Raw genomic sequence first — 26,866 nt, forward strand, 5'->3', positions numbered from 1 at the left:
GTTTTTTAGAAAACTTTATATCATTTTAAAAGACCTTTCCATTGATACCCCACACGGGTATGTACATCGAAAAAAAAAATTTCATCCCTCAGTTACATGTATGGGGGGCCCCACCCCCAATTCTTTTTTTTACTATTTAGTGTCATATTTTTGTAGCGGTTCATACAACACATATTCCCATCAAATTTCATCACTGTAGTACTTATAGTTTCCGAGTAAATCGGCTGTGACAGACGGACAGACGGACAGACGGACAGACGGACATGACGAAACTATAAGGGTTCCGTTTTTGCCATTTTGGCTACGGAACCCTAATAAAGGAAGCTTGCTGCTGATTTTTATCCTTATAAAATATTGCAGCTGTTCAATGAAATAATTGTTTTTTTAGAAAGCTCTTAATACAGAATTCTGATCTCTACCGTTATATTATTATGTCCTAAATTCGTGGAGCCTGTACAAAAGTGGAACACTTAATATAAAAGGAAGGCACTTTCAGAGGTATTTACTCGATACAAAAATTTTGGTCGGAGTAACGAAAAATATACTATTACATTGATATGAAATTATTTAAATAATTTTTTTCTTTATTTAAATTACCCTTTTTGTCGCGGTTTTTTATACTTTTCCTCCAAAAGCGCCTGTAGATAGAAATTGTATGTTGCAGTGAAACAGAAAACTTTATCAATATGATATTAGACAATGTATGATTGTCTTAAAAGTCTAAGATATGAATGAATATACTTCTAGTTTTTCATTGTGTTTGATGATAGACATAAAGTGATCATCGCCATACTGTTCTGAGATATTTCAAAACAGAGAAAACACAAAAGAGGAAATAATAAGTGTACTTAGAAATAGACTACATGTATACGACAATAGCAAAAATTGTATAAATTATTCACAAGTTCAGGTGTATATAGTTTTCAAATAAATTGTATTGACATAACCACTTTATTTCTTAAAACAATAATGTACATAAATATTGACTTTTTGCTTTCATTAATCCAAAATAACATTTAATCCTTAGACTAGACACTGTTTAACAATGCCATTCAATTATTTACAAAACCAAACTGTCATCGAGATAATATAAATAAAAAGTGGACAATTTTCGAAATGTCCACATTCGCTATTCCACTGCAACACGGTAAAGATACACGGCCATAATAATTTATCTGGCACATTAATGTGGCACAATCGAGAATAAATGGACCCATTATAATTGTGTTTCAGCCCGCGGCGCGACGTCCAAACACAACTCGAACATAATTTTGTTAAAAACAAACAAACAAACAGTTGCAAGTGTCGCGAGATATTTTCCCTAACGCAATGTTGCAATAATATTAAATATTTTTTTTGCTGGCAACATATCAATATAATAATCATAAATGTACTATATTTTATCTGTACTGTCAATGTCATTGTCATATTCTATCTGTATGTCTATTTTTGTATTGCAATATAATTTTAAAATAGCGAACATTGCCAGTATCGAAAATAGTTTTCAAAAACTGAGATTTTAGAAATCATATCTTCCGAAATTAAATAATAAATAATATAACACTTATATAGAAACTTGTCTAGAAATAATTGTATATATCTATTGAAGGAAAAAATGTTTACCTCGTCGACACTGACAACTTTTTAGTCAGACAACCACTAGTTAACAATATAACTATAATATTTAACAAAAACAAACCAAAGTTCAAACATCGCCACGGGCTTCACAGATAATTCCCTAATTTTGTTGCAACATACAAAATATAAATCATTTTTATGATATTGCCAACTAGAGGAGGGAAAGAGGTACGTTATATAATTATTTTACTTTTTAATAGCATTTATAAGAATAAAAAACCTATCAGCATACAAATTTCTTTTTTAATTGATTGCAAATTTAAATAAACAGATAACAAATCCAGATTTGGCCCCATTCAATGAAACATCTTTGAAATCTTGTTTATTTTTATATTTGAAAGTTTATTTTTGAGGAGTAACTTGAAGTTAGCTAGAAAATCCACTGCCTATCTATACTTACATACAAACCTTTCCTCTTTATAATATTAGTATAGATGTATGTATGGTTTTCACGCATAAACTGCTGGACCGATTTTGATGAAATTTGGCACTGATAATCTTTAGACCCTGAGAAAGAACAAAGGCTATCTTTTATTGCGAAATGTATACCACGGGCGAAGCCGGGGCGGACAGCTAGTAAAATCATAAAAGCAATCTACAGTTACCTCCGTCCCTCCTTAGTTGTGAACACCACATAAACCTTCAGACATTCTGACTGCTAGAGCAATATATATGTATAATATACAATTGGAACTCCTATTATTATTAATTATCTAATTTTTTATAGATCACAATGGGTAACAAGTTAACGTAATTTGAAACAGTCTAGAGATTTTGTCAGAGTCTCGGGCCGGCCCGATATCACATCGCGACACTAATCTCCTAACATTTACACTACACGAACACACTCGAAGCTCTTTGGAATACGACTTTGCGCCGTTAAAAGGTTTTATATAATATGTATACTTAAAATATTTTACATTCAAAAACTCGTCAGTTCACATCTAGGAAGAGTTCTTATAAATGCTTTTTATCTAGTTGATTTAGCCGATTTTGATAAAATAAAGCTTTAATATATCGATATTAAACATTTATCTAGGGCACTAGATGTATACAATGTACGATAATAGTGATATACTCCCGTCGGAGCATCTTCGTGTAATGTAAAAGCCATCCACTACAACTCGTCATCGCCCGCACTCCGGTCCCCCACTCGCGCACGTATTCGAGTCGCACTTTCACTATTTACACTTGCACTTAATCTAACGTAAGGACACTTGGAACACCGAAACGCCGGAGGCTTCGGTCGAGGTCAGTCGATGACGACGTAGGGCAGCGCCACGAGGTCCCCGAGCAGCGCGCACTCGTGCCACTCGGCGAAGTGCGCGGGCTTGGCGGGGCGCCCGAGCGGGTCCCGCTCCGTGCCCGCACCGGCCAGCGCCCGGCGGACCGTCGCCTGCACGTCCTCGGTGGGGAACGGCAGCACCGGCGCGGTCGCGGCCTGCGCGTAACTGTAGGGCACAGAGTTTATACACGACACACACTTTTCGTACAATGTCCGTCCGTCTATGTCGTCTTTCGTCCGCTCGACCGTCCTGTGTTCGGGTGACGTCACCGAGAACTTCTGTTCCGGCTCCTCTCTCGTTTCCTTCGTCTCCTCTATCCTCTGCTCGCTCTCCTGCGGGGAGGGGGGCGGTTTCAGTCTCTCGTTGACATCCTCACTCTCGTTATCTACGTCCACTTCCATGGATTCGACTTTACGATCGCTGTCTGTTTGTATATCTAGTTCTGTTTTCAAATCGCTAGGTTCTTCTTTGAGTTCACTTGTTTCTTTTAAATCTTTTATTTCTTTCGCCTCGCCCGCCGGGAGCATATCCTTCGAGTCGGACGTGTCTTCGTCGCCGGATTCCTCTTTGCACTCTTTAGTTTGTGGGGGCGTTTCATCGATGGGGTACGGTCTGGGCGAGGGCGGGGGCGGGGGCGGGGGCGGCGAGGGGGGCGCGGGGGCGAACTCGTCCGCGGGGAGGTGCACGCACACCGGCACACGCGCCAAGTTCTTAGCGCAGTAGTCATCTGCGTAGTCCGAGTACTTGTACAGCGGGACCACGTTGGCGAACAGACTGGGATCGTCTTTACTGACGGCTGAGCGGACTGCGAACTTGTGCGGGTGTAGAGGGGCCCGAGTCCCGTTGACGCCGGGCACGTACGCGTTATGTAACGCTACCACGTGCGCTGGGTGCACTGTAGTCCGGGAGTTGGCTGGACAACTTTCGTCTGGCTCAAGCTCGGGGTCGCAGATACAGGGCGCCCACTCTTTCTCGTCTTCTAACGGCACGAGAGGCCAAACCGGCGCAGGCGCAGGTTCGGGTATGGGCTCGCTGCTCCCGTTCCGTAGGGGTGAATCTACTTTTATGGCGCAATCTGAAAAAATAAAAGATGGAATAAGTTACAAAGATATAAAATATTAAATTAGCAGTCATCACCGATGATAATATTTTAGGACTAGCGGTCTGTCCCGGCTTCGCCCGTGGTACATATTTCGCAAAAAAAGGCAGCCTATGTTCTTTCTGAGGGTCTAAAGATTATCTGTGCCAAATTTCATCAAAATCGGTTCAGTAGTTTATGAGCCTACAAACAAACAAAGTTTTCCTCTTTATAATATTAGTGTAGATAAGAGTTTCATGTAGTGTGTAATGTAATGTATGTGTGTGTCATAGTATACATATGTACATATGTTTTTCAGTTTAATACAATATACTGCAGATTAGTTTAGAAGTGTTTCATTTACCACCAAACATTGCATTGATAAGAGAATATAAATACATAATTGTAAAACATCTCAGAATAGACATTACTTCTACTTTCTCTCTTTATTTAGTATTTTTCTATGCAATAATAAAATTTATTTTAGCTGAGAAAAGTATTTGCTAACATTCACTACATAATCATGTTTTAATTTATTTTTCCTCGTATTATATTATTTCAAATACAAATAAACTAACCGTCCGGCTCTATGAGCATGACGTCAGGCGAAGCGGGCGAACCGGGCGAAGCGGACCGCGAAGGACTAGCCTTGCCGCGCGACTGGATCTGCTCCAGTAACTCTTGTGTTGTTTTCACCTGAAAATGTTCGTTTGTTTCATAAGCTAACTGGAGGATATAATAATATAATGTCATTTCAAAATAAAAAATAATCACACAGAATTAGAAAACGGAATATAATTCAAAAACTGCATAACGAAATAATAAAATTACCATAAACATGCAAGCTCCACGAGTTAAGAAAAAATTATACCAATATTATTAATGTAAAAAATAAAAATATCCTCAAAATTTTATTTTCCAACGTCTTTTTGTTACATACACATTTTTTTGTTCTTAAATTTTTCTATAACGAACAAAAATTATAACTTTCTTATTATTATTCTACCTATAATACGGTTATTCGACCCCGTGTCTTTTTGCCATGCCACGACTCACGTGTCCTACGGGCTAGGCTTCACCCTGGCTTGGCAAAAAGACGTGGTTTCCATACCCGTCTCGTGATCTATTTTTCTAAATTCAAATTCAAATCTATATATGTATGTATATAAAAGAAAGCCGTGTTAGTTACTCCACTTATAACTCAAGAACGGCTGAACCGATTTAGCTGAAAATTGGCAGATGTAGTTTAGAGCCAGGAGAAGGACATAGGATACTAAATACGTACCACGGGCGAAGCCGGGGCGGACCGCTAGTTATATTTATTTGCAAGAATGTAGTTACAAATTTTAGATGTTTTGTTTACAATATTATGTGGCTAATACATTCTACCCATTGATTGGGTATGCAAATATCTATTAAAACCGTCCCATATTATGATACCTTCTTGCCCCCCGCGGGCGGCAGCCTGTTGACGAGCGCCGCGTACGGGTCGTGCGCGTCCCGGCGCCAGCCGTTCTTGCGCCGCTCCGTGGCCGCCCCGTTGCGCGCCGGCCACGCGTGGGCTGTGGGCGTGGGCGGGGGCGGGGCCGGCGGGGGGCCCGCTGGCGTCTCCGTGCCCAGGCCCGCTCGGCTGTGGCCCCTGCAATCGAAGAGTCAATAAAGTTATAAAGGTCAAGCGCTTCCCTATCTAGAGTAAAAAAAAAAAGGAAAAATTGTTAAGTTCAACAACAACTTACGTAGGACGCGTCCTTTACTGGACAAAAAGGCTTCTCTCAAAGATTTCCAGGACGTTAGGTCGTTGGTTGGATTCGATTTTAAAATTAATAATTGCTTTTGCATTAAAAAGCTACGTTTTTTACCAAGTAATATAGAGTATATTGTTTTTTTTTTGTAAGTATACATTATTGAATATTTTTGATTGACATTACTAAAGTATTAAATTTACTATGGCCATCTTTCGTATAGATATGTATTTACCTTCGTTTTTTAGGTTTCTTATCCCTTTTCGCCTTCTTATCGTCGCTCAATGGCTCCGGCGAAGGCGGTCGTTTCACCGCTGTAATACATTTGTTCTATACTAATTTGTAAATAGTATTTTTGACGCAATTACTTTGATATATTCTGAGATTCAACTTTAACATAATGATAACATTCGACTGTCTGTATGTGTGTTATAAGGAAGAGGGGTATAATATACGAACCAAGGAGTATCATAAAAAAATAAGCAAGCGGAGTTTTGAACATGACGTGTAGGTATTAGATATATGAAGATAGGGCGTGGGCGTGCGTTTGTATTTATGTGTGCGTTATTTGCGTACACGGATGTATCCACATATTATGTGTGTGCGTATGTGCATGTTTGTGTATTAGTTTGTGCAAAGCGCAGGTTTGCGTGTTCGTGTGCGTGCGTATATTATTGCGTGCGCGTGTTAATGAACGCACGCGTGTCTTCTGCCTGCATAGTGGAAGACTGTATGGTGAGTTAATTAAAGTTGTGTTATGTTTTATAATTGTTATTTTTTTACACTCAAGCAATGTGCCAGGCGAGTGTGTGTGTGATGTGTTATTACACAATCACACCCCGGACACTCCATACAAAATTATCGAATAAGTTAATTTGATTAATGTTGTCAATCTTCGTTGCGTATCGTCCTTGTAGAAAAATGCGGACCATTTTTAGCGTGATCGTGCGTGGTGAGGTAAGTGTTTAATTTTGGCGGGAGGCGGAGTGTCCGTTCTGTAGCGTTTAGCTACTATTATGTATTCTGTGACAGTTTAAAGCTTGTATGTATGTATGTGTATACTCACGCGGTGTGTTGGGCTTGTGCGCTGCGAGGGGTGCGGGGGGTGCGGGCGGCGCGGGGGGCGGCGGCAGCGGCGGGGGGGGAGGGTCGTCGTCCACCAGGATCACATCCTGCGAGTCCGACTCGTAGCCGCCCCATGCTGGAATAATAAAAATCATTATTACTTGAAAACAAAGCTCTCTTAACGATAAACTGCTAATAATTGTAGCCTGTGACACTACCATAATTCTGATAATTACAACGAGACCTCAAATGTCGAACTTCGTCCAGTGGTTTGGGCAGTAGGGATTATTTATTTATTTATTTATTTATTTTGAAGAAATACATATACTCCTTTTGCAGTAGGGTATAATGCAGTTTTTCTGGTATTGAAAATAAACATATAAAAAAAAATAGAGAGAAATATTAAAGAATAGTGATTGTTGTAACAATTATCTCAACTATATGAAATCCAGATAGATATAATAGTTAAGATACTAAATTACAAATATTACAATTATACAATAGTCATGCAAATTACCTGGCCTTGACGGAGGTCTCGGGCTAGGCACCGCAGGACTCAGACCATGCTGTAAAGAACATTAGTATTCAACAGCGTATTGTAAATTATATTAAGGGCCGATTTTTCAATGCTTGGATAAAACTTATTTGTCGAATAATGTATAAAACTACCATTTTAAAAACGTATTCTAATTGCCCGTGTTTGACAGTTTACGTGACATTTTAATATTATCGTGCAATACTTAGTGGACAGATAAGTTTTATCCATGCATTGAAAAATCGGCCCTAAATAATTAAAATATATTATTATAGAAATAGAAATAAATTTTTATTCATGTTGTAATTGTTAAAAAATCTATTTTCCCATAAAAATTATGACTCAAGATGATTAGAAATGACTTCTTAAAGTGCAACAAATGACTTCTTAAAGTGCAACACACCTTCACTTCTGATACAGAATTTTTTCATGTTAAATCATTTTCAGAGTGCAGAGTGCGCATGCGCACGTAACATTTTTTATGAATTTTCATTATAAAAAAAAACATTTTTCCCTTGTTGAAGTGAAAACTTCTTTAGCGGCGTTGGGTATAAAATCTTAAACTCGCGTCAGGACACGTGGCCTGATCGAAAAAGCGTAAGACGGATGTATTTTTTTTTTTAGCCCTTATTTTCCATGCATAAGACGGATACCATTCCAAAATATCAAACATGCCGAACGTTAATAATCAAGTTTTCACTTCTGCCGGCACTCCCGGAGTGCAACACGTCTTTTTTTTTCGCATATGATATTGAATTAATTTTTAAGCGAAAAAAAATTGTATACTGACCCGCATAAGCGCTGGCGAGGTGAGTGGCGTGCCCCCCGCGCGCCTCGTCTGCCGCTCCGCAGACGAACGGTTTGATCCTGTACAATATTAGCAATATGTTTTCAAAATTGTATTAACTTAATACGCACTTTATATGTATTTATATGGATGGATTTTAATAAGGCTTATAAACAGTAATTTTTTGGAATGAAGTACTTAATATAAGTTACTTATTTTATATCTTTCTTAAACGCTTTTCATAGTTTTATCTGATAATGATAAATAATTAAATAAATATTCCAGGACAATTTTCACACACGGCATGATCAGATCCCATAATAAGCTTTCGCTTGTGTTATGGAAACCAGATAGCCGATAAACATACATATATATAATTTTAAATAAATACTTATATAGATAATTAACACCTAGACACAGAGCAAACATCTATGTTCATCACACAAATATTTGCCCCGGGTGGGAATCGAACCCACGACCTCTGGCTTGGAACTACCAACTACAAACCAAGCCAACCGGCCAGTCAGAATGATACAGTGAACTAACTTGTTTCCAAGCCTAGCTTTTTAATTAACCGGCGTCTAATATTATCTTTATTCGAACAGTTAGCAGTACTTTATTTCAGTGGCAGTACTTTACATTTTAGCCTACTAAACACAAAGAAAAAGGTAGTAGCATCGAATTGTTCCTGTTATTCTCATAGATCAAAACTCACTTGTATTGTTCAAAGTCTCTTACTCCTTTTAAAATCAGAGACTATACAAATTAAAACTACACATACCGGTATGCGCAGGCGACGCAACATTGGGTATGACGAGATCCCGCCACCTCTTGACCAGAACTTTGGCACGTCTGGCGAGCGTCGGGTCTGCTGTCTTGCGGCGCAACTCGTTCACGTGCTTACCCAGTCGGGTGGTCTGCAATTCATTATAAAACAATTTTGTTTTGGGTCTCTGTAATTTTCTATCTATTATTGCTTTTATATAAATACTAGCAGTCCGCCTCGGCTTCGCCCGTGGTACATATTTACGTTTTCTCTACATAAGAACCATCCTCGTACTTCAAGGAATATAATAAAAAAAGAATTAACGAAATCGGTTCAGCCGTTCTCAAGTTATGCGCTTACCAACACATTTTGGGATTCATTTTTATATTATAGATATGTATGCAATGTAATGCATCTTGGATTAGACCAATGTAAGATGCATTAAATCAATGTAGGATAAGTAAATAATTATGCCAAAGCCAGCTAAAAGCTTCTAAAAGAAGTCTGGTTGAATAAATGATTGATATTGATTTCTGATACTATTTTTTTATCATAAATAGGTATAAATAGGATAGGATTATATGCAAGATTAAATGTTTCATAATCTAGTTGCAATTTGAGTAAAATAGGGTAGTGTACATAATAGAAAATAAAAATGTTATACATCAAAATAGAAACCTATGGACACAAGCAGTATACATGTTCATCATAACTATGATTTCCCACATTTGAGTGTCCACTAACAGTTGTCTTTGGCTAAATGGACTCACTAGAGTGTTACTATGCTAAGCTATGATAAATAGTTAGTAGTAAGCTTAAAAAACTTTGAAAAGAGGAGCTTTTGAGAGTTCTTACAGCTTTTTATTCATAGCTTTTGGCCATTCAACAAAGAAATGAATTCTAGCTTTTGTGTCCTTAGGCTGCACTGACAATTAGATTATACAACATTTGCTTGAAATACCAATATAGCATTATGCAATACTTTTCAAAATATTATCAACTTAAACTTGCTATGCCCTAAGTTATAACAATGGTCAAAATGGGTATTTATATTTGACCCCAATCTTTGTCATTATGTCTTATTTACTAAAAAATTTACACAAATTAGTGCTGTGCTTTAGTCTTGATAGCGTAACAGACTGACCGACTTTCACATCTATACTCAATATTATAAAGCTGAAGAGTTTGTTTGTTTGAATGCACTAATCTCAGGAATATCATATCATGTTATCATCACGCTAAGACTAACAGGAGTGGAGCAACATGAGTAAAACCGCGGAGCATAGCTAGTTGAAAATATTAGTACAGACAGCATAATCCTTCTAAAACACTAGAAAATCTTGACCATCCTACATTTCTGTGTATTTGGTAATAAAACATAGTCTAAATGTGATATTTATGCAAATTCAACACGTCTCACCTCCAACAGCTCTTTTGTGATATTGAATTTCTCCAAAATGGATATAATTTCATTAACTGCCTGCATGTCGACGACCTGAAATTTTAAATCATCCTTGTTAATCAACATAAATAAGGTTTTGTTTATCACATAAACATAATCACTGATAGATTTATAATTATCACAGTACATTAATTAAATTTCAAATCAATTTCTTTTTTATTTAACCAAGGAAACATATTTTTATACTATTAATGGTCGAACCTTCATTCAATCCCTTAAAAAACAGTCATAATATCATTTTTGCGTTCAATTGAACAATCATATTGTTAATTTATGTAATTAGTAAATAAATTTACCCCATATTGGAACTTTTTTTATTCAATTATTATCATATAAATCAGACCACTTCAATATCTATCACAAAAGTAGGCAGTAACCAATTAACATTTAGAGATTCATATCAGATTTGTAATAACTAATAATAATAACAATATGCCACTTGAAGTCTTCAAAAACCAGACTTTTCCTTATCAAGTATGCACAAAAACCAAATAAAAAGCGATTGGTTTTGCTTTTATTGTAGCTAGGTATCACAAGTTTTATGAACAATCAACAATCTGTATAAAAATAGAAATAAACTTGCCACTAAGATGCAAAATTTAAGAACTTTTGATTTTTATCAATTTCTTGCTTGTACTGGCTTACAGAATTAGTAACAAACTTATAATATGAATTATGATGTATTTTATTATTTAATTGTGAAATTGATATAATATTTGAGACTATTGTAAAACAGATTTTTTTTTTATATTGTGCAAAAAATTTAGAAAAGAAAGTTGTGTTAAAATTTATATGTATGATAGTAGGTATATTAATAGCATATAAGTACATAATTTCTAATTTGTTTATTGTGGAAACAAATAGATATTTCGGTTGTATAGTTTGCAAAGCGCATCACTAGAAAAGTTGTGTCATCCTTTCACTTGAAAAAACATTTTTAATGCATATCTTTAAACAAAATCATATCAGATGTAATTTTTGCTTATTAAAACAACTTTATTTTCATACATTTAAGTTGCATAATATTTTGTACATTCAAGGATCGATTTAAAAACAATAAATGATATGGTTTTAATCACATATTCTGATAACTGATAGTAAAGGTTACTAATCAAATTTTTAATGTTGTGTGTAAACTAAATAAACAATTGGACATTTTTAGCACTGCCTGCAATGTTACTAATGACTACAATTTAAACTTATTGTATTCAATGGAACCCATTACAAAACTGTAATAACATAAGTTATAGTAAATGTTTACATATGTATCAGATTCTAATCTCAATAATACAGTCATGTAAAAGAAATATTAGTTTTGTCTACAACAACGCCAATCTTGTGTATGGTTTATGCATTGACTAAAATTTAACATTACTATTAAGTTGATGTAGAATTTATAATATACACTAGCTGTCCTGGCAAATGTTGTTTTGCCTTACGCTTATATTAGGGTATGAAAAATACTTGGCCAAATCTAAGACCTACCTGATATGCAGAGAAAATTTAATGAATATCAGTACAGCCGTTTTGGAGAAGTATGGTAACTAATATTGTGACATGAGAATTTTATAAGAGATAAAGGTACATTTTTGTCCACAGTTTAGGGTGTGATGTATTGTAAAAGTTAATGTGACTCTTAGATATTTGTTGTGAGCTAAACTTGATTAATTGTAGCGTGTGTGTCTTGAACTATTTAAAAATTTTGTTGTATTTTGACAGTCGCAATGTAAACCAGTCAATGCGATAGTTTTTGTGTTGTTTATCCGTCATATCTCTTGAAGCAAATCATTTTTGAGAAATGACATTCCAGCTAGAATTGAGGCATATTATTATGTAGGTGTAGTCTGAATATGACAAGCTAGAAATTTATATTTTAAGAGTACCTACCTAGAAATAAAGATAATAATTCAACTATTGGAAAATTCAATTTTAAAAGCCTAGTATTTTAGCAAGTTTGAACAAGACAGCCTTCAATATCCAGGTATTACTCAATCTCACAACAAAATGATGAGTCACATCTCAAGCTGTTTTTGATTGAGAGATTTTCATGATACTATATTTTGAAATTGTCAATTGTATAACCAACATAAATTATTATTTGTAAAGACACTAATAGCTAACGCAAAATAAATTAGCTTTTTTTATCAGTCATTATCATCAGGAGTCTATATTTCAAAAAAGTATTGGTTCAAATGAAACCATGTGGACACTCCCATGAGAAGACGAAAACACCATAATGCCACATGGTGGTATGTTAATCAAGACTTGGCAACAGACTACCATAACCTTATATAGAAGGGTTTAAATGACCCCAAAAAAGGATTTAACATTGAGTACATATCAAATTGACCCCCTAGCTACTTCCTTTTGAATTATTAATGATAGGGTCATTGAACATGTGCATGGTATAATGACCAGTAGAGTGTGCAAAAACCTAAGTTCATAGAGGGTTATGAATAATTGAAATATGTTATTTCATGTTGTTTACCTGCAATTTGACAATATAACCTATAAGCTTTACGAGTTGTTTGCGAATTTGTATTTATTCTCATCAAAGCAATACGAAAAATATGTCATACCACATGCTAAGAGTAGCAACTGCCAGTGTCTGGTGTAACGGGAGACTTAAAAACTGGACTGACCTGCGATTGCACCATCTAATATGACTAAACAGAAACATATCATCCGATCTTGTTGAAATATTGCATGGCATAATTAGCACCCAAGAACTCCGCTCACACTGCCACCATCCGTACCTATATCCACGTAAGGCCATAACTGACGATAAAACAATCTCATTCCTCATTTAACATCTATCAGGGCCTAGGCCATCCGATTCGACGAGAATTTACAAGAAAATTCACGCGTGGCACAATTCCATACTTTCACATTGCAAAACATTTGGCACTAGGGACGGAGGGACGAGAGGAGAGCTGACGACGTCAGTGGCCCAGTACATCACTTGCAACGCTCACGTATTGAAACACACACACTACATTTCCAAAACTTATCTTATATTTCACGTGTTATCGCAACTTTTATGAGATTTTTTTAGTATTGACGGTCGCACAGTGCAAGTTTACTGCTTTAAAACAACCTCTCAGGAGGTAGAATCGTAACTCGATTCGGGTGTCACGGGCCCGAGCAGACCGTTTCCATATCTCCGACTTGCATATCGGACATTCTATCTTCAAAATTCGGAAACTTACATTGTAATTGCTATCCAACGCATTCAGAAGCCGATTACTTAGCTCATGAGCGTTATTACTCATTTATAAACGAAAATATTTAACTAAATACGACGAACGTGTCTCGGCTGCGTCGTAATGGCGGACCGACGACTACGTATGCCCGTGCCAGGGCATTTTAGCCGAATAATTCAGCTGATATCTACTAGAGGCGACGCACACTCGTGTTTTTCCGTTTCTTTTGACGGGAAAAACTGTGTATTGTCACATCATAAATACTAGATGGCAGCATTGAGTCGATTTTATCTTAAAAAATAGAATATTTATGTTACATCAGTTACCCTAATCATTTTTAAATATAAAAAATTTACATATTCACAAGAAAATTTCCCTAAAAACCATTTTATTAAATGTAAACTACAGTAGCTGTCAGACATTACTTTCACATTATGGCAATATTTTTAAGATGGCAATCTAAACTGTACTAGTACATGACAAATTACCTAGATAGAGCTAATAAAAATATTAGAAAAAAACCAAACATGAATTTGTGGCTATATAATATATATTATTGAAATTTTTCGTTTTTCAAGCAAATAAAACTCTTTCTAATTTCATAAACGTCTATTTAATCAAAACTTTTTTTTTAAATGTTAGTTAATAATGATTATAGTGGTTTTTTTATGTTTGATAAATAAATTTATAAGATAAATTCTTATATTATATGACTGGGAATAATAGCTATAGGTTTGTAGGAGTTTGATTAAATATATTTATTTCTAGAAAGTGCTAATCCTTCTCATGTAATGCTTATTTTTGTTATACATGGCAATACCTTTTCCATCCCCCTTCTATAGAGTAATGAGTTCATACAGAGCACACTAGATCTGTGACACAGAGAGAGCAGCAAGTAGTATGTACTATGCACAGATACTATGTATTACCTAATATTACAGATATTGGCGAGCAGCTTCGCGATGCTAAGTTTACATGCGAACGTGGTTCAACTGAGGACCGACAATTGATTAAATTCATTTACTGTTATTATGCTGTACACATGAAAAATAAATAGATATTTAAAATTATTTTTCTCTCTTTTTGAAAAAAAATTCTATAAACATCTCTTCCCCTTTTCTTATACTTTTCTGCTACTTTTTTTAAACCCGTAGTTTGAGAGATAAAGTACTACCTCTATATTTGACTGACCGGTTGGCTTGGTTGGTAGTGGCCCTGCCTTTCAAGCCAGAGGTCGTGGGTTCGATTCTCACCCGGGGCAAATATTTGTGTGATGAACATAGATGTTTGCCCTGTGTCTGGGTGTTAATCTATATTCTATACTAATATTATAAAGTGGAAAAGTTTGTAATTATGTATGTATGTTTTGTTTTCACGCATAAACCTCTTAACTGATTTTGATGAAATTTTTTGTCACAGATAATCTTTAGACCCTGAGAAAGGCTACCTTTTATTGCGAAATATGTACCACGGGCGAAGCCGGGGTGAACCGCTAGTTATATAAATAAAAAAAAATAAAAAAGTATTTATTTAAAATTATATATGTATGTATGTATTTATCAGCCATCTGGTTTCCATAATACAAGTAAAAGCTTTATATGGGATATTGATCTAAGATATTTTGGTCATGAGATGAGATTCGAACCACTGTTTTTTGACATACTTTGGTGATCAACACCCCGCGGTACGATACCGATACCGATACTCTTATAAAAATATCGGTGATACCGATACCGATACGCTTACTTGGAATTCAAAAATAAAAATAACTACAGTGCGACACAAAAGAGATGAAAATAAATGAGGGCGCCACCGTCGCTCATATAGCAACACTGATACTGCGACGCAAGCGATCTTGATACTAACTATAGAATAAAAATCCAAAAATCTATATAATATAATCTAAAATAAATACCGCGATTTAAACCGTTATAATTGTTTCATTGTAGCAATAGTGTAAATTTAAGACAAAAATACATTAGTATTTTAATTGACCTACCTAGGTCAAATTTTACTTATTAATGTATTTGGAATTAGTTATTTTATAAAAATCGGTCAAGTGTTTAGACTGCAGAGGCGCACATAGAATCAAACATACAAACAAACAAGCATACATGCAGCTCAAACACATTACCCTCTTTCTGGGTCCGTCGGGTAGAAAAAAACAAGGCGATTTGAAAACCACATATTTTTATTTTTTTTGTAGATAAATTTTGTACATTAATATAATTCATCAAAATCTAAATATTCTACTCCTTCAAAGGACTGATCATCACTCTGTTTCGAAGTACTGGCAAGAGGGTACTGGGCATCTTCAGTATCTGTAAATATGATACAGTAAATATGATTTTTTTCTTATGTTTTGATTGATTAATAGATAGATAGCTGTATGAAAACAGTTATCACTATACTTTGTAGTAAAATCTAAACTAGGTACTTTATTTGAGGCTGGTTGGATTGGATATAACTTCTTGACTCAAATTGTGCTGGTCGCACTATAAAAACTAGTTTTTGTTTACATACAAATAACCTCAAATTAAATTGCGAAAACGTAATAATCGCCATACATACATACATTAAACACTCGTCACTAATGGAATATTCTATTTTACGTAGTATTGAGCAAAAATAAATGGAATCTCACCGGTATATTCTGCTGTACGTTTGTAAACGTTTTCCAAATCAGTCAATAAATTTCCAGCTTGAAATTCGGACAAACACCGAATAAAAACTTTATACACCACATCACGGACATCGCTACGTTTAACCTTTTTCATGATGTCTCCTTTTTTATTTAAATTTCTTGTTCTAAATAACAATTTTATCTCAATAATTCTCCACTTCACGAAAAAAACAACAAATTTTTATTCAACTTGACAGCTACATTGCCAATTCAGGGTTGCCAGGTAATGAAAAACGAATTAGTTCCAAAATAATTAATTTCATCTCTTTTATGTCGTACTATATTAACTATGTTAAAAACAACCTACTTCAAACCTATTTGATAAATAGCACATCTAAATAATATATAGTAATTAATAATATCAAATCATTTTTATTTTGCACGCCTCATAAGCGAAGCGTTGAGGTGGGTACTACTGTCACTTCGCGCAAAACATCTGATTTTTCAAACTTAAAATGTCTTTATGTATCATACATTGCACTTGTAAGATAATACATACACACACATATTAAGAAAAAACACTATTTTTAACGTTCATGATATTTTTGATGTCATTTTTGTTAATTAAACTAGTTAAAAAACAGTTTAAAAAAGTTCTGTCTTGGACGTCCGTGTGTCTGTATGTGCGGATCCTTTTTCTTGTTAACACGATAGCGACCGAAATACTTTACTAATCGAGTCTTTTTTTTTCTCGTACGCTTGAGTATGCTCAGGAATAGAACCCTTTCATTTTTCAGGGTCTAATTCGATGTGGTTTAATTGTTATTAAATAAACAAAAATAATAATTAATAAATATTTATTTAAAAAAAATTATGAGGCGTGCACTTTTGGATTTTCCAAATTATTTTACTTTTCTGTTTTTGAAGTCGGTTGTTTTTAACTTAGTTATTTTTACTTAATACTTTTTAGTGTATTTTTCAACACGAATCAAACGAGCCCAAACTCGATAAAGTTGAGTCAATTACTGAGTTCCTATGGCCATCTACCGATTCCATCATCAAATCAGCTCTATGTCATGATAACGTTTCATCGCTATCCAATTTACATACTTATACAAAATTTCAGCTCAATCGGTTACCGGGAAGTGAATCAAATTTACTTACTACATTTCAAATAAGTCATCAAGTACAGACAAAAATGCTCATAAAATAAAAACTACTGGGCCTATCCGAATAAAATTTTTACGGAACCAATTCGACACTATCCCGCATCGAACAAAGAAAGAATCACGTAAATCTGTTCAGAAACCTCGAAGTAATCGGTGTATATACTTACATAAAAAATAAAAAAAATATACCGGCCGAATTGATAGTTGATAAAATTGAAGTCGGTTAAAAATGAAGGTATAATAAATAAATCACAAGTCAGATTTTCCTTTTATTAATATAAAAAGTAGAGACATAATTAGGCAATTAAAAATTTTAGTAATTAAAATTAACATTGATATTTTTGTTTAAAAAACAAAGTACATAATCTTAAGTTTTGCGGAGAAAGCGATTTCGCAAGTCTGTTTGATTATGACCTAGGGCGTATTCAGAAAGAAAGCTTGAAACTTATAAGCGCTTATAAGCGCTTGCTTTCTTTCTGAATACGCCCCTACGCTGGAAAATAGTCTCTCAGATGCAACAGAACTCATTAGTACTTCTGCGCCTTAGATGAAGGATTGGTCTCCGCGCGCGCGCTACGACTAGATACCGCACCACCTAAAAACAATAGCTCTGCGAGTGCGGCAACTCATTTCTGTAGTGTGTGTTAGGCAATTTGTAAAGACGCTAGTGTGTGTGAAGAATTGGGCTGCCAGCTACATAAATTTTACCTAATAAATGGGAAATCTGGCATCTTGGAAAGAAGTTTGAAAAATATTTCTTTTCATCCTGACCTGGCCGGGAATCGAATCCATGAACATGCGACTCAAATCCACTTGCAACGCTACTATACTATAGTCACAAAGGTTGTTTAAAAGTAAAAAAGCGGAAATAAAAAAAAAACATATTACATGAGTCAGTTAAACATGGTTAAACAGAAATAAATTATTGTTATTATACTTTTTTATACATGTGTTAGTAATAGTATTAAAAAAAAAAGTTCAAATTATTGCTAAAAGATTTCCTCAACCACGTGTATTTTTTGGATATGCAGTACGGCAACACTGTATGGCGTCGTATTTTCGTAGAAAAAATTTTCGATGTAAAGGAGAAATTTCGATTAATACGAAAGTTTGGGGATGGTACGTGATCCTAGTGTCTTTCTTATTTTTTGTTGTATTATTTTTAAATAGTTTTATGACACAAATAGGCATTTTACTTCAGATTTTGTTCAAAATCTTTATAAACTATCGGGTCGCCCTCTCCACACAATGCATGTGACACGACTGGCTTGGGTACGCCGTGGGTACGCCGAATTCGGCGTACTATTAGTTGCCGCATTTTTCAAGTACGCCGGCGGTATCTAGTCGTAGCGCGCGCGCGGAGACCAATCCATAATCTAAGTTCTGCGCATTTTTTTTTTCAAGTTTGGGTATAAAACGTCATTGCGCCAGAAAACGAATGGACATAATTAGGCAATTAAAAATTTTAGTAATTATAAAATTAACATTGATATTTCTTTTTAAAAAACAAAGTACCTACATAATCTTAAGTTTTGCGGAGAAAGCGATTTCGCAAGTCTGTTTGAATAAGACCTACGCTGGAAAATAGTCTCTCAGATGCAACAGAACTCATTTGGAAATTAAAGTACTTCTGCGCATTTTTTTTTCAAGTTTGGGTATAAAACGTCATTGCGCCAGAAAACGAATAGACCTGCATCTCTCGATATATTGGGACAACTCAACAACACTCTCACAAGCGCAGGGTTTCTCCGAGCATTGTTCATGCCTCATTTGTAACGGAATAGACGAGACAACACGCTCGTTTACACTACATTTTTAAATTAAAAAATATCGTTGTATCGGTCATTAACTTTTTCGAGGGTAGGCGTGAAAAAGGCAACAGTTACAAATTTCGATCTGATAATTCTTTTATGTTTAAAAATATTTAAAAGCTATATTTCCACCTAATTCTATGGAATTCTAATTAATTACACCTACCAGCACTAAATTATTTAATTTGTCTCCTTTAACCACGCATAAATTTAAAATTTCACATCAACTCTCTCTCACTATGGATTCACTTAAAGAAACTATGGCACAGATGACAGAAAACTTCAATACAAGGATGGAGGAGTTTCAAAAGGAATTGCAGAACAACACTTCTCCTGCTACCACAAACATATCCACGGATTTCGAACTCTTCAGAAAATTTGTTCTTTCATCGCTTAAAAACATCCAAGCCGAAATTGAACTACTCTACAAGCTTCATGACCTCCAGGAAACTCGTTCTCGACGTAAAATGCTCCTGATCCATGGTGTTGATGAAGATAAGAAGGAAGACACTCATGCGTTAGTTTTGAAAACTTTATCCGACAAGCTGCCGGCCATAAAAATCTCTTCTGATTCCATCAGCCGTGTTCATAGAATGGGACGAGCTGAAGTCAACGGTTCAAACTCCAAGCCCCGTTCTATATTAGTTAAATTCAGTGATGTGCAAATAAAAGATAGCATTTGGTTCAAAAAATCTAACTTAAAAAACTCTGGCATTACACTTTCTGAATTTTTAACTAAGAGTCGCCATGAAACTTTTATAGCTGCTCGTAAGAGATTCGGCATAAACAAGTGTTGGACACGGGACGGGAACATTTTTATTATTGGACAGAGTGGTGATAAGTTTCGTGTAACCTCCTTAAATGAGTTGGACTTGATTCCGTGCACAACTTCGGGCGCAACGCAGGTGATTCCTAATGAACAATCTATTAATGATCCCAAAACTTCTAAATGTGTAGTAGCGTCCAGGTCACGAAGGTTAGTTAAACAAACTAAGTAACATGTAATTTTTGCACATATCATATCCTTCTGTCATGTGATTTTAGTCCTTGTCACAATTGCTAACAATTAGTTTTCGTACTTCTTGCTTTTTTATCTTCTTGTTACCCACTTATAAGTAAACAAAATGTTAATTTACCAACTTTAAATTGTCCGTATTTAAGCAAAAAGGAACCACCCAACAAAAACGCACTTCTGAGATATCAAAGGATTTACAAAAACATTTGCAGCTCTGTCAGATGAAGTAAAATTAAAATTTATTTTATTTAAATTGTTTGATAAATTACTTATTTAAGTATGTGTATATAAATTTGCTCTGAATATTCTTAAACTTTCTAGATAATTAAGAAAATGTGCATGTGGTTCCTTTTAACATTTATCAATTGATAGGTTTTCTCTTATACAAAAAGGAACCACATCCCAGGGATTTAATGATATAAATGAAACTATATATTTATAATATCGTAATTAAAGCTTTAATTAATAAAATATATAAAATAATACATATATAGGACGTTTATTCGACGTTATCATCAAATTGGATTTCGAAATCCACCGTGTCTAGTCCATCTATGTGGTCTTCTATTGCATCATCACTAATGAGACCGTTATAAAAACTGTGCATCTTGTGGAATGAGATGTAATATGGACTGAATATCGCTAGAAGGTGAAGAAAGCTTCTCCAGAGGCAGCGACGTATAAGGTTCTTCGTTATCTTCTGTAATAAAAAGAAAAAAGCTTTAAATCAAAACAATAAAGCCGCGTGGCTTTTATACGTAGGTAGGTATATGGCGACAGCAAAATATTATTAGTTCTTATAAAGCTGTGTCCCTACTAGACGACTAAGTATGTTGTATGTACATGCGCCATATACAAAAAACTGGCTAAGTGCGAGTCGGACTCGCGCAACGAAGAGTTCCGTACCATTATCTATAAAAACGGCAAAAAAATCACGGCTTATTGTATGGGAGCTTCTTAAATATTTATTAAGCTATTGCATAGCTTCTATCGCGGGCCTTGAGCGCGGGGACCGAATCGAGAAATTCCGTAAAGAAAAAACCTCACTCCGACGGGCTCGGAGGTGTGGCTTGAAGGCATGCTATGCAATAGCTTTACCGCGGCAGTCCCCGAGTGCCACACGTCTTTTTTTATTCTGTTTTTTAGTATTTGTTGTTACAGCGGCATCAGAAATACATCTAAACGTATTTTACCAAAATAGTAGGTAGGTACCTAGATCATCGACAGTTATTTTTAAAACAGGGTTTTAGTAGTTTCATCTCACAATGACAGATGAATCGTAACAAAATGACTCTTAATTCGACTCGCCTTCGTGAACAACGACATTGTCGTAAAAATACGTAAATCCACAGAGGATTCCTCTTGTACTTACTTAATGAACTATCTTCTTAAAATCACACCACAATCGGGAATGAATCAAAAGTGGATAAAGCGTACCTGCATCTCAGATTCAATAAGTACTTAAATGCATTAAATAAAACTACTTACCCGTTGTATCTTCATTATTATCTTCGGTGTTCGTCTCCAATGCTTTTCTTACCCATTGCTTGCTTATTTATTTATTACTAAACATTTTCACATTTAATTTTAAAGGTAATTAACAAAAACAATAGAACTTACTTCGCGGAGGAAAAAAACACCGTCACGTATTCGAACTACTTCGCTGAATGTCACCTATATTGACATATGTTCGACGTTTTACTTAAAAAAATTGGAGTTTTGCACTTTGAGCTATTTAAGTAATGAAATACGTTGTTTAAAGATGAGAAGCATTGTAACAAGTCAAGGCATTTGGTTCCATATAGCGATGATGACTTTCAGGATATTTTACAATATTTATTTATGCATAATAGAACCGAATGCTTGTGGTTTTATTTTGCAATAAAAAATTACAATTAAATTATGTATTTATTTTACGCATAACCATACCACAGAAACCTGGTTCCATTTTGTGTATTAAAAATAATTGTTATTAATAGAAATATGTGTAATGTATAATGGTACCAAGTAGGTGTGGATCTGTTTTGTATAAAATGACATGATAGTAATTTCGTTTATTTGTTTGAACAAAGCAGTCCCGTGGTGCTGTGGTTCGGTTTTGCTTAATATGTAATTATTCGTTGTTGCTGGTGGTTCCTTTCTGCTTTTAGTATACCCTGTTTCCAACGTAAAAATCATGTGGTTCTTGTTTGTATAAGAATTTAGACCACTTTTGGATGAGTATTCTTCAATAAAAGCAAAAAACGAAATTTGTCGAGTGGTTCCATTTTGCATAAATACGGACAATTTTAATATTATTGTCATTATTGATTTTTGAATAGATCACATTTGGTTTGTGTCAATGTCATGTCAATCACTGTCAAGTGTCAGATGTCATTAATTGTCAAAGCGTTTCGGATAATTATACACATTTTAAATGCGTTCATTTATGTACTCAATTTATTGCTGGGGTGTAGTTAAAATAAGTTATTTAAGTTTTACATTGAACACAATATAAAATCATTGTATCTCAATTAATATTTTATTTATTACATTATTGCCATTCTATTTAAATTTGAAAATATTTATTCATCTATTTTAACTAGTATTATTTATATTTTATTTTTTATTATTAGTATTTTTTTATTCTTATTAGTATCATACTTATTTTAAATTTATATATTTATTGTATATAATCTATAATATAATTATTTTTTATACATATATATAGTAGGTATATTGTATTTATACATATTTTCTTATACACATATAGCATAGAATATAATATTATCTTCAAATCAATATGTTGAACGATAGCACATCTAGTAATGTTAATTATCTGTCTTTCTCCTCTGAAGATCTTGGTAGTGAGGACAGCTTCCACAGTACTTCCTCCTTTACTCCTCTAAACAATCTCCTATCAAACTGCTTCTCTAATGATTCTAAAATATTTAATGCGGTTCATATCAATGCGCAAAGTGTCCCAGCACATTTTCCTGATATGTTAGCAACTTTCGATTCCGTCAACATGCACGCTTTACTTATATCCGAGTCTTGGCTCAAACCCTGTCTTCCTTCCTCCTGCTATTCCCTTCCTGGTTTTAACCTGATACGAAATGATCGGTTCGGCAAGGCTGGTGGCGGTGTCGCGATTTACTTAAGGTCCCATCTCACTTACAAAATTATTAGCCTCTCTCCCCAGCCTCCACCCTCCGATGCTGCCGAACATATCATCATTGAAGTTACCTTACGCCACACCAAGCTCCTGCTTGGTGTGTTCTATAGCCCCTCCCTTTCCGTTAACTACTTTCACTCCTTTGAATCCATCCTTGATCAACTAATTCCTATTTATGAACACTCCCTAATTATGGGTGACTTCAACACCTGCATCGTCAAAAACGATTCCCGAGCCAAGACTCTTACAACTATTATTGAGTCAGCGAATCTTCACCTTCTTCCTCTTAATCCAACTCATACTTTACCTAACTGCACTCCTTCTCTTCTTGACCTCATTATTGTCTCCTCTCCTAACCTTGTCCTTCAGCATGGTCAATATCCTGCCAATGCCTTTTCCCATCATGACCTCATCTACATCTCCTATAATATCCGTCCTCCTAAACACAAACCCAAGACCTCCTTGCGACGCAACTTTGCCGGAATGGATGTTGATCGCTTGTGTTGTGATGCTCAAGATATTGACTGGTCTATCATTTATTCTCAGGACAATGTTGATACTAAGGTTGAACTATTCTCATCACTTGTTACCGATCTGTATGATAAGCATGCGCCACTTAGGCCGGTAAAACTAAAACACCTTCCAGCGCCTTGGTTAACGGATGATCTAAAATCACTTTTGCAGCAGAAGTCTAAAGCCAAAACCAAACTCAAACTGAAATGTAACGACGCGAACAGGGAGAAGTATACTAAGATTCGGAATCGTTGTAATACATGTTGTAGAGATGCACAAAGACGTCACATTCACTCGTCGGTCGAGAACGGCGACCCTGCTAAAGTTTGGAAGTTCTTAAAAACCTTAGGAGTTGGCTGTAAAGATCCCAAAGCTGATTTCAAAAATTTTAATATTGAATTACTCAACCAATTTTTTGCTGGAACTCCTCACTTTGATAACACTACTAAAGTTATGACTATTAACACTCTTTCTTCTATTCCAACTCCAAATTTTCCTCCGTTCTGTCTGAATCAATTTACTAGCAGTGATGTTAAGAAGAATATCATGTCTTTGTCATCTAATGCTGTTGGGAGCGATTGCATTAGTCGTAGCATGATCCTACCTATCCTCGACATAGTCGTTCCTGTCATTACCCACATTTTAAACCATTCCATTTCCACGGGTACCTTCCCCACGGCCTGGAAAAAGGCTAATATTATTCCTCTCCCAAAAAAACCTAATCCTTCTTCTTTTTCCGATTTCCGACCTATCTCCATTTTGCCATTCCTGTCCAAAGTCCTTGAAAAGTTAGTACATAATCAATTGAACATATTCCTTAATAAGAACAACTTATTGAATCCTCTCCAGTCCGGCTTTCGTCCTGGTCATGGTACGGCTACTGCTCTCACTAAAGTCACTGATGACATTAGATTTGGCATGGACAACAAGCAGCTCACATTGCTTACGTTACTGGATTTTAGTAACGCCTTCAATTCCGTTGACTTCGATGTCCTTGTGAGTCTGCTTCGTTCACTTAACATATCTCCAACTAGTATTGATTGGTTTCATAGTTATCTAGGTGGACGCCGGCAAAGGATTCACAGCGATGATGTCACCTCGTCATGGTGTGATATTCAAGCTGGTGTTCCTCAAGGTGGCGTTTTGTCTCCACTCCTTTTCACTATTTTCATTAATTCTATCTCGAAATCCTTATCTTCTCTCTACCACATGTATGCCGACGATGTCCAAATCTATACCCAGTCAACTCTTGCTGAGTTGCCGAACGCTATTCAAACAATGAATAATGACTTGAACTCTGTTGTTGAGTGGAGCAACCAGTTCGGATTGAAAGTCAATCCACTAAAAACGCAAGTCATCATTGTTGGTAGCCCATCGCTAATCGCGAAGGTTGACTGGGTTTCGCTTCCTTCAGTTCATTTGTGCGGCGCTCAACTCCCCTACAGTAAAATCGTCAAGGATCTCGGCATATATATTGACCAAACATTGTCTTGGGATCCTCAACTGAAAGAAGTGAGCAGGAAGCTGTTTGCCTCCGCTGGTGCTTTGCGACGACTGCGTAATCTTCTACCCATTCCGACAAAGTTAGCGCTTGCTCATTCCCTTCTCCTGTCCCACCTTGACTATGCTGATACATCCTACCTTGACCTTTCTGAAGCCCAGTTGGATAGGCTGGAAAGACTCCAAAACTTCTGCATCCGATTTATCTTTGGTTTGAGAAAATTTGATCACGTCTCCGACTTCCGTAAGAGACTGAAATGGCTCCCTATCCGACTGAGGCGAAACTCCCATATCCTTCATCTTCTGTACTGTGTGTTGTTTGATCCAAAAGCTCCAAGCTATCTTCGAGAGAAATTCAAATACTTGAGCTCGAGTAATCTACGCTCCTCTACTAACCTTTTACTTCTGATTCCGGCTCACAAATCAAAATTCTTTCACAATTCGTTTGCAGTTCGTGCGGTTCAATTATGGAACTCTCTGCCCACAAAGGTCAGATGTGCTCAAAATTTGAACGCTTTTAAATTGTTATTAAAAAATTATTATCTATCTCTTGTGTAATTTTGTATACCTGTCGTATTTACGTTTATTTTTATTTCTCGTTTTATTCTATTTTTCTGATCCCTTCTTTTCTACATAGTTACTAATATTTATGATGTATATGTGTGCTATGGATATATATTCGTATATGTATTTATGTATTTATTTTATGTATTGTATGTAAGTGTATGTATAACTATTTATTATAATTATTATCGTATTTATGTATTTATATATTTCATTATTATTATGTATTTTATATTACTATTAGTAAGTAGTTAGCTTTGTATATGTTTATTTTGTACATTTTTCAATGTGTTAGTATTGCCTTATTTTTGCTCACCCACATCATATTGTTAAATTTCCTCTGACTGTTGGGTTGCCTGGTAGATATCGCTACCTAGCGATAAGGCCGCCCTTTGCTGTTTCTGTAGTATTGTCTTTGTTATATGTATTTATATGTATTTTCAATGCAATAAAGTATAATAAATAAATAAAAAATAAATAAATAAAATTAACGTCATAAAATATCGTCGATACCGATATATCGGCAAACCCGAAGTATCGCCGATATATCGGTATCGGTATCGATATCGGATGCACCCCTATTTATAATAATTTTTCATTCAGAATTCTTAGAGCATTCCAGAATTGCATAAATTCACAGAATTATTGAGAATAATTAATAATAACTAGTGTAATTATTTACTACTAGCGGTCCGCCCCGGCTTCGCCCGTGGTACATGTTTACGTTTTCTTTACATAAGAACGTGATAAGAACCATCCTCGTACTTCAAGGAATATAATAAAAAAAGAATTATCGAAATCGGTTAAGCCGTTCTCGAGTTATGCGCTTACCAACACATTTTGCGATTCCTTTTTATATTATAGACTAGCGGTCCGCCCCGGCTTCGCCCGTGGTACGTAATATTTACATTTTCTCTACATAAGAACCATCCTCGTACTTCAAGGAATATAATAA

The 26,866-nt window shown here is 35.4% G+C and overlaps 2 protein-coding genes across 4 annotated transcripts; one reads left to right on the plus strand and one right to left on the minus strand.

Annotated features, from left to right (window-relative positions):
• Nucleotides 1-319: 319 nt before the first annotated feature.
• On the minus strand, nucleotides 320-13,745 carry LOC149897834 (uncharacterized). 3 transcript variants are annotated; one of them, XM_090115724.1, is made up of 10 exons: nucleotides 13,569-13,745; nucleotides 10,318-10,392; nucleotides 8,913-9,048; nucleotides 8,135-8,211; nucleotides 7,327-7,375; nucleotides 6,811-6,945; nucleotides 5,980-6,058; nucleotides 5,443-5,641; nucleotides 4,581-4,698; nucleotides 320-3,999 (listed from the first exon to the last, which is right to left on the minus strand). In XM_090115724.1, exons 1-10 carry the CDS (start codon nucleotides 13,629-13,631, stop codon nucleotides 2,891-2,893), a joined length of 2,040 nt encoding a protein of 679 aa, XP_089971850.1. In that variant the 5' UTR covers nucleotides 13,632-13,745; the 3' UTR covers nucleotides 320-2,890. The 3 variants fall into 3 exon arrangements, with proteins under 3 accessions (XP_089971850.1, XP_089971852.1, XP_089971851.1); XM_090115726.1 differs by lacking the exon at nucleotides 13,569-13,745 and adding an exon at nucleotides 13,116-13,496; XM_090115725.1 differs by lacking the exon at nucleotides 13,569-13,745 and adding an exon at nucleotides 13,002-13,496.
• Nucleotides 13,746-22,962: 9,217 nt separating this feature from the next.
• Nucleotides 22,963-25,858, plus strand: LOC149897835 (uncharacterized). Its single transcript, XM_090115675.1, has 4 exons — nucleotides 22,963-24,414; nucleotides 24,697-24,843; nucleotides 25,090-25,359; nucleotides 25,799-25,858. Exons 1-4 carry the CDS (start codon nucleotides 22,963-22,965, stop codon nucleotides 25,856-25,858), a joined length of 1,929 nt encoding a protein of 642 aa, XP_089971801.1.
• The last annotated feature ends 1,008 nt before the right edge of the window (nucleotides 25,859-26,866 follow it).

The sequence above is a fragment of the Colias eurytheme genome, chromosome 24 (genome assembly GCF_061535395.1).
Source record: "Colias eurytheme isolate Ceu_HAF_F1 chromosome 24, ilColEury1 Martin Lab GWU primary, whole genome shotgun sequence".
Lineage (NCBI taxonomy): Eukaryota > Metazoa > Arthropoda > Insecta > Lepidoptera > Pieridae > Colias > Colias eurytheme.

Excerpts from the sequence above, each read along its gene's own strand:
- LOC149897834 (XM_090115724.1), bottom strand. The coding sequence starts at position 13,631 with ATGAGTAATAACGCTCATGAGCTAAGTAATCGGCTTCTGAATGCGTTG. Across the intron at positions 10,393-13,568 it reads CGTTGGATAGCAATTACAAT|GTCGTCGACATGCAGGCAGT; the intron begins GTAAGTTTCCGA and ends TTAAAATTTCAG. Across the intron at positions 7,376-8,134 it reads CCTCGCCAGCGCTTATGCGG|CATGGTCTGAGTCCTGCGGT; the intron begins GTCAGTATACAA and ends TGTTCTTTACAG.
- LOC149897835 (XM_090115675.1), top strand. The coding sequence starts at position 22,963 with ATGTTGAACGATAGCACATCTAGTAATGTTAATTATCTGTCTTTCTCC. Across the intron at positions 24,844-25,089 it reads CCGTTGACTTCGATGTCCTT|TCAACTCTTGCTGAGTTGCC; the intron begins GTGAGTCTGCTT and ends ATCTATACCCAG. Across the intron at positions 25,360-25,798 it reads GGGATCCTCAACTGAAAGAA|TTCGTGCGGTTCAATTATGG; the intron begins GTGAGCAGGAAG and ends ATTCGTTTGCAG.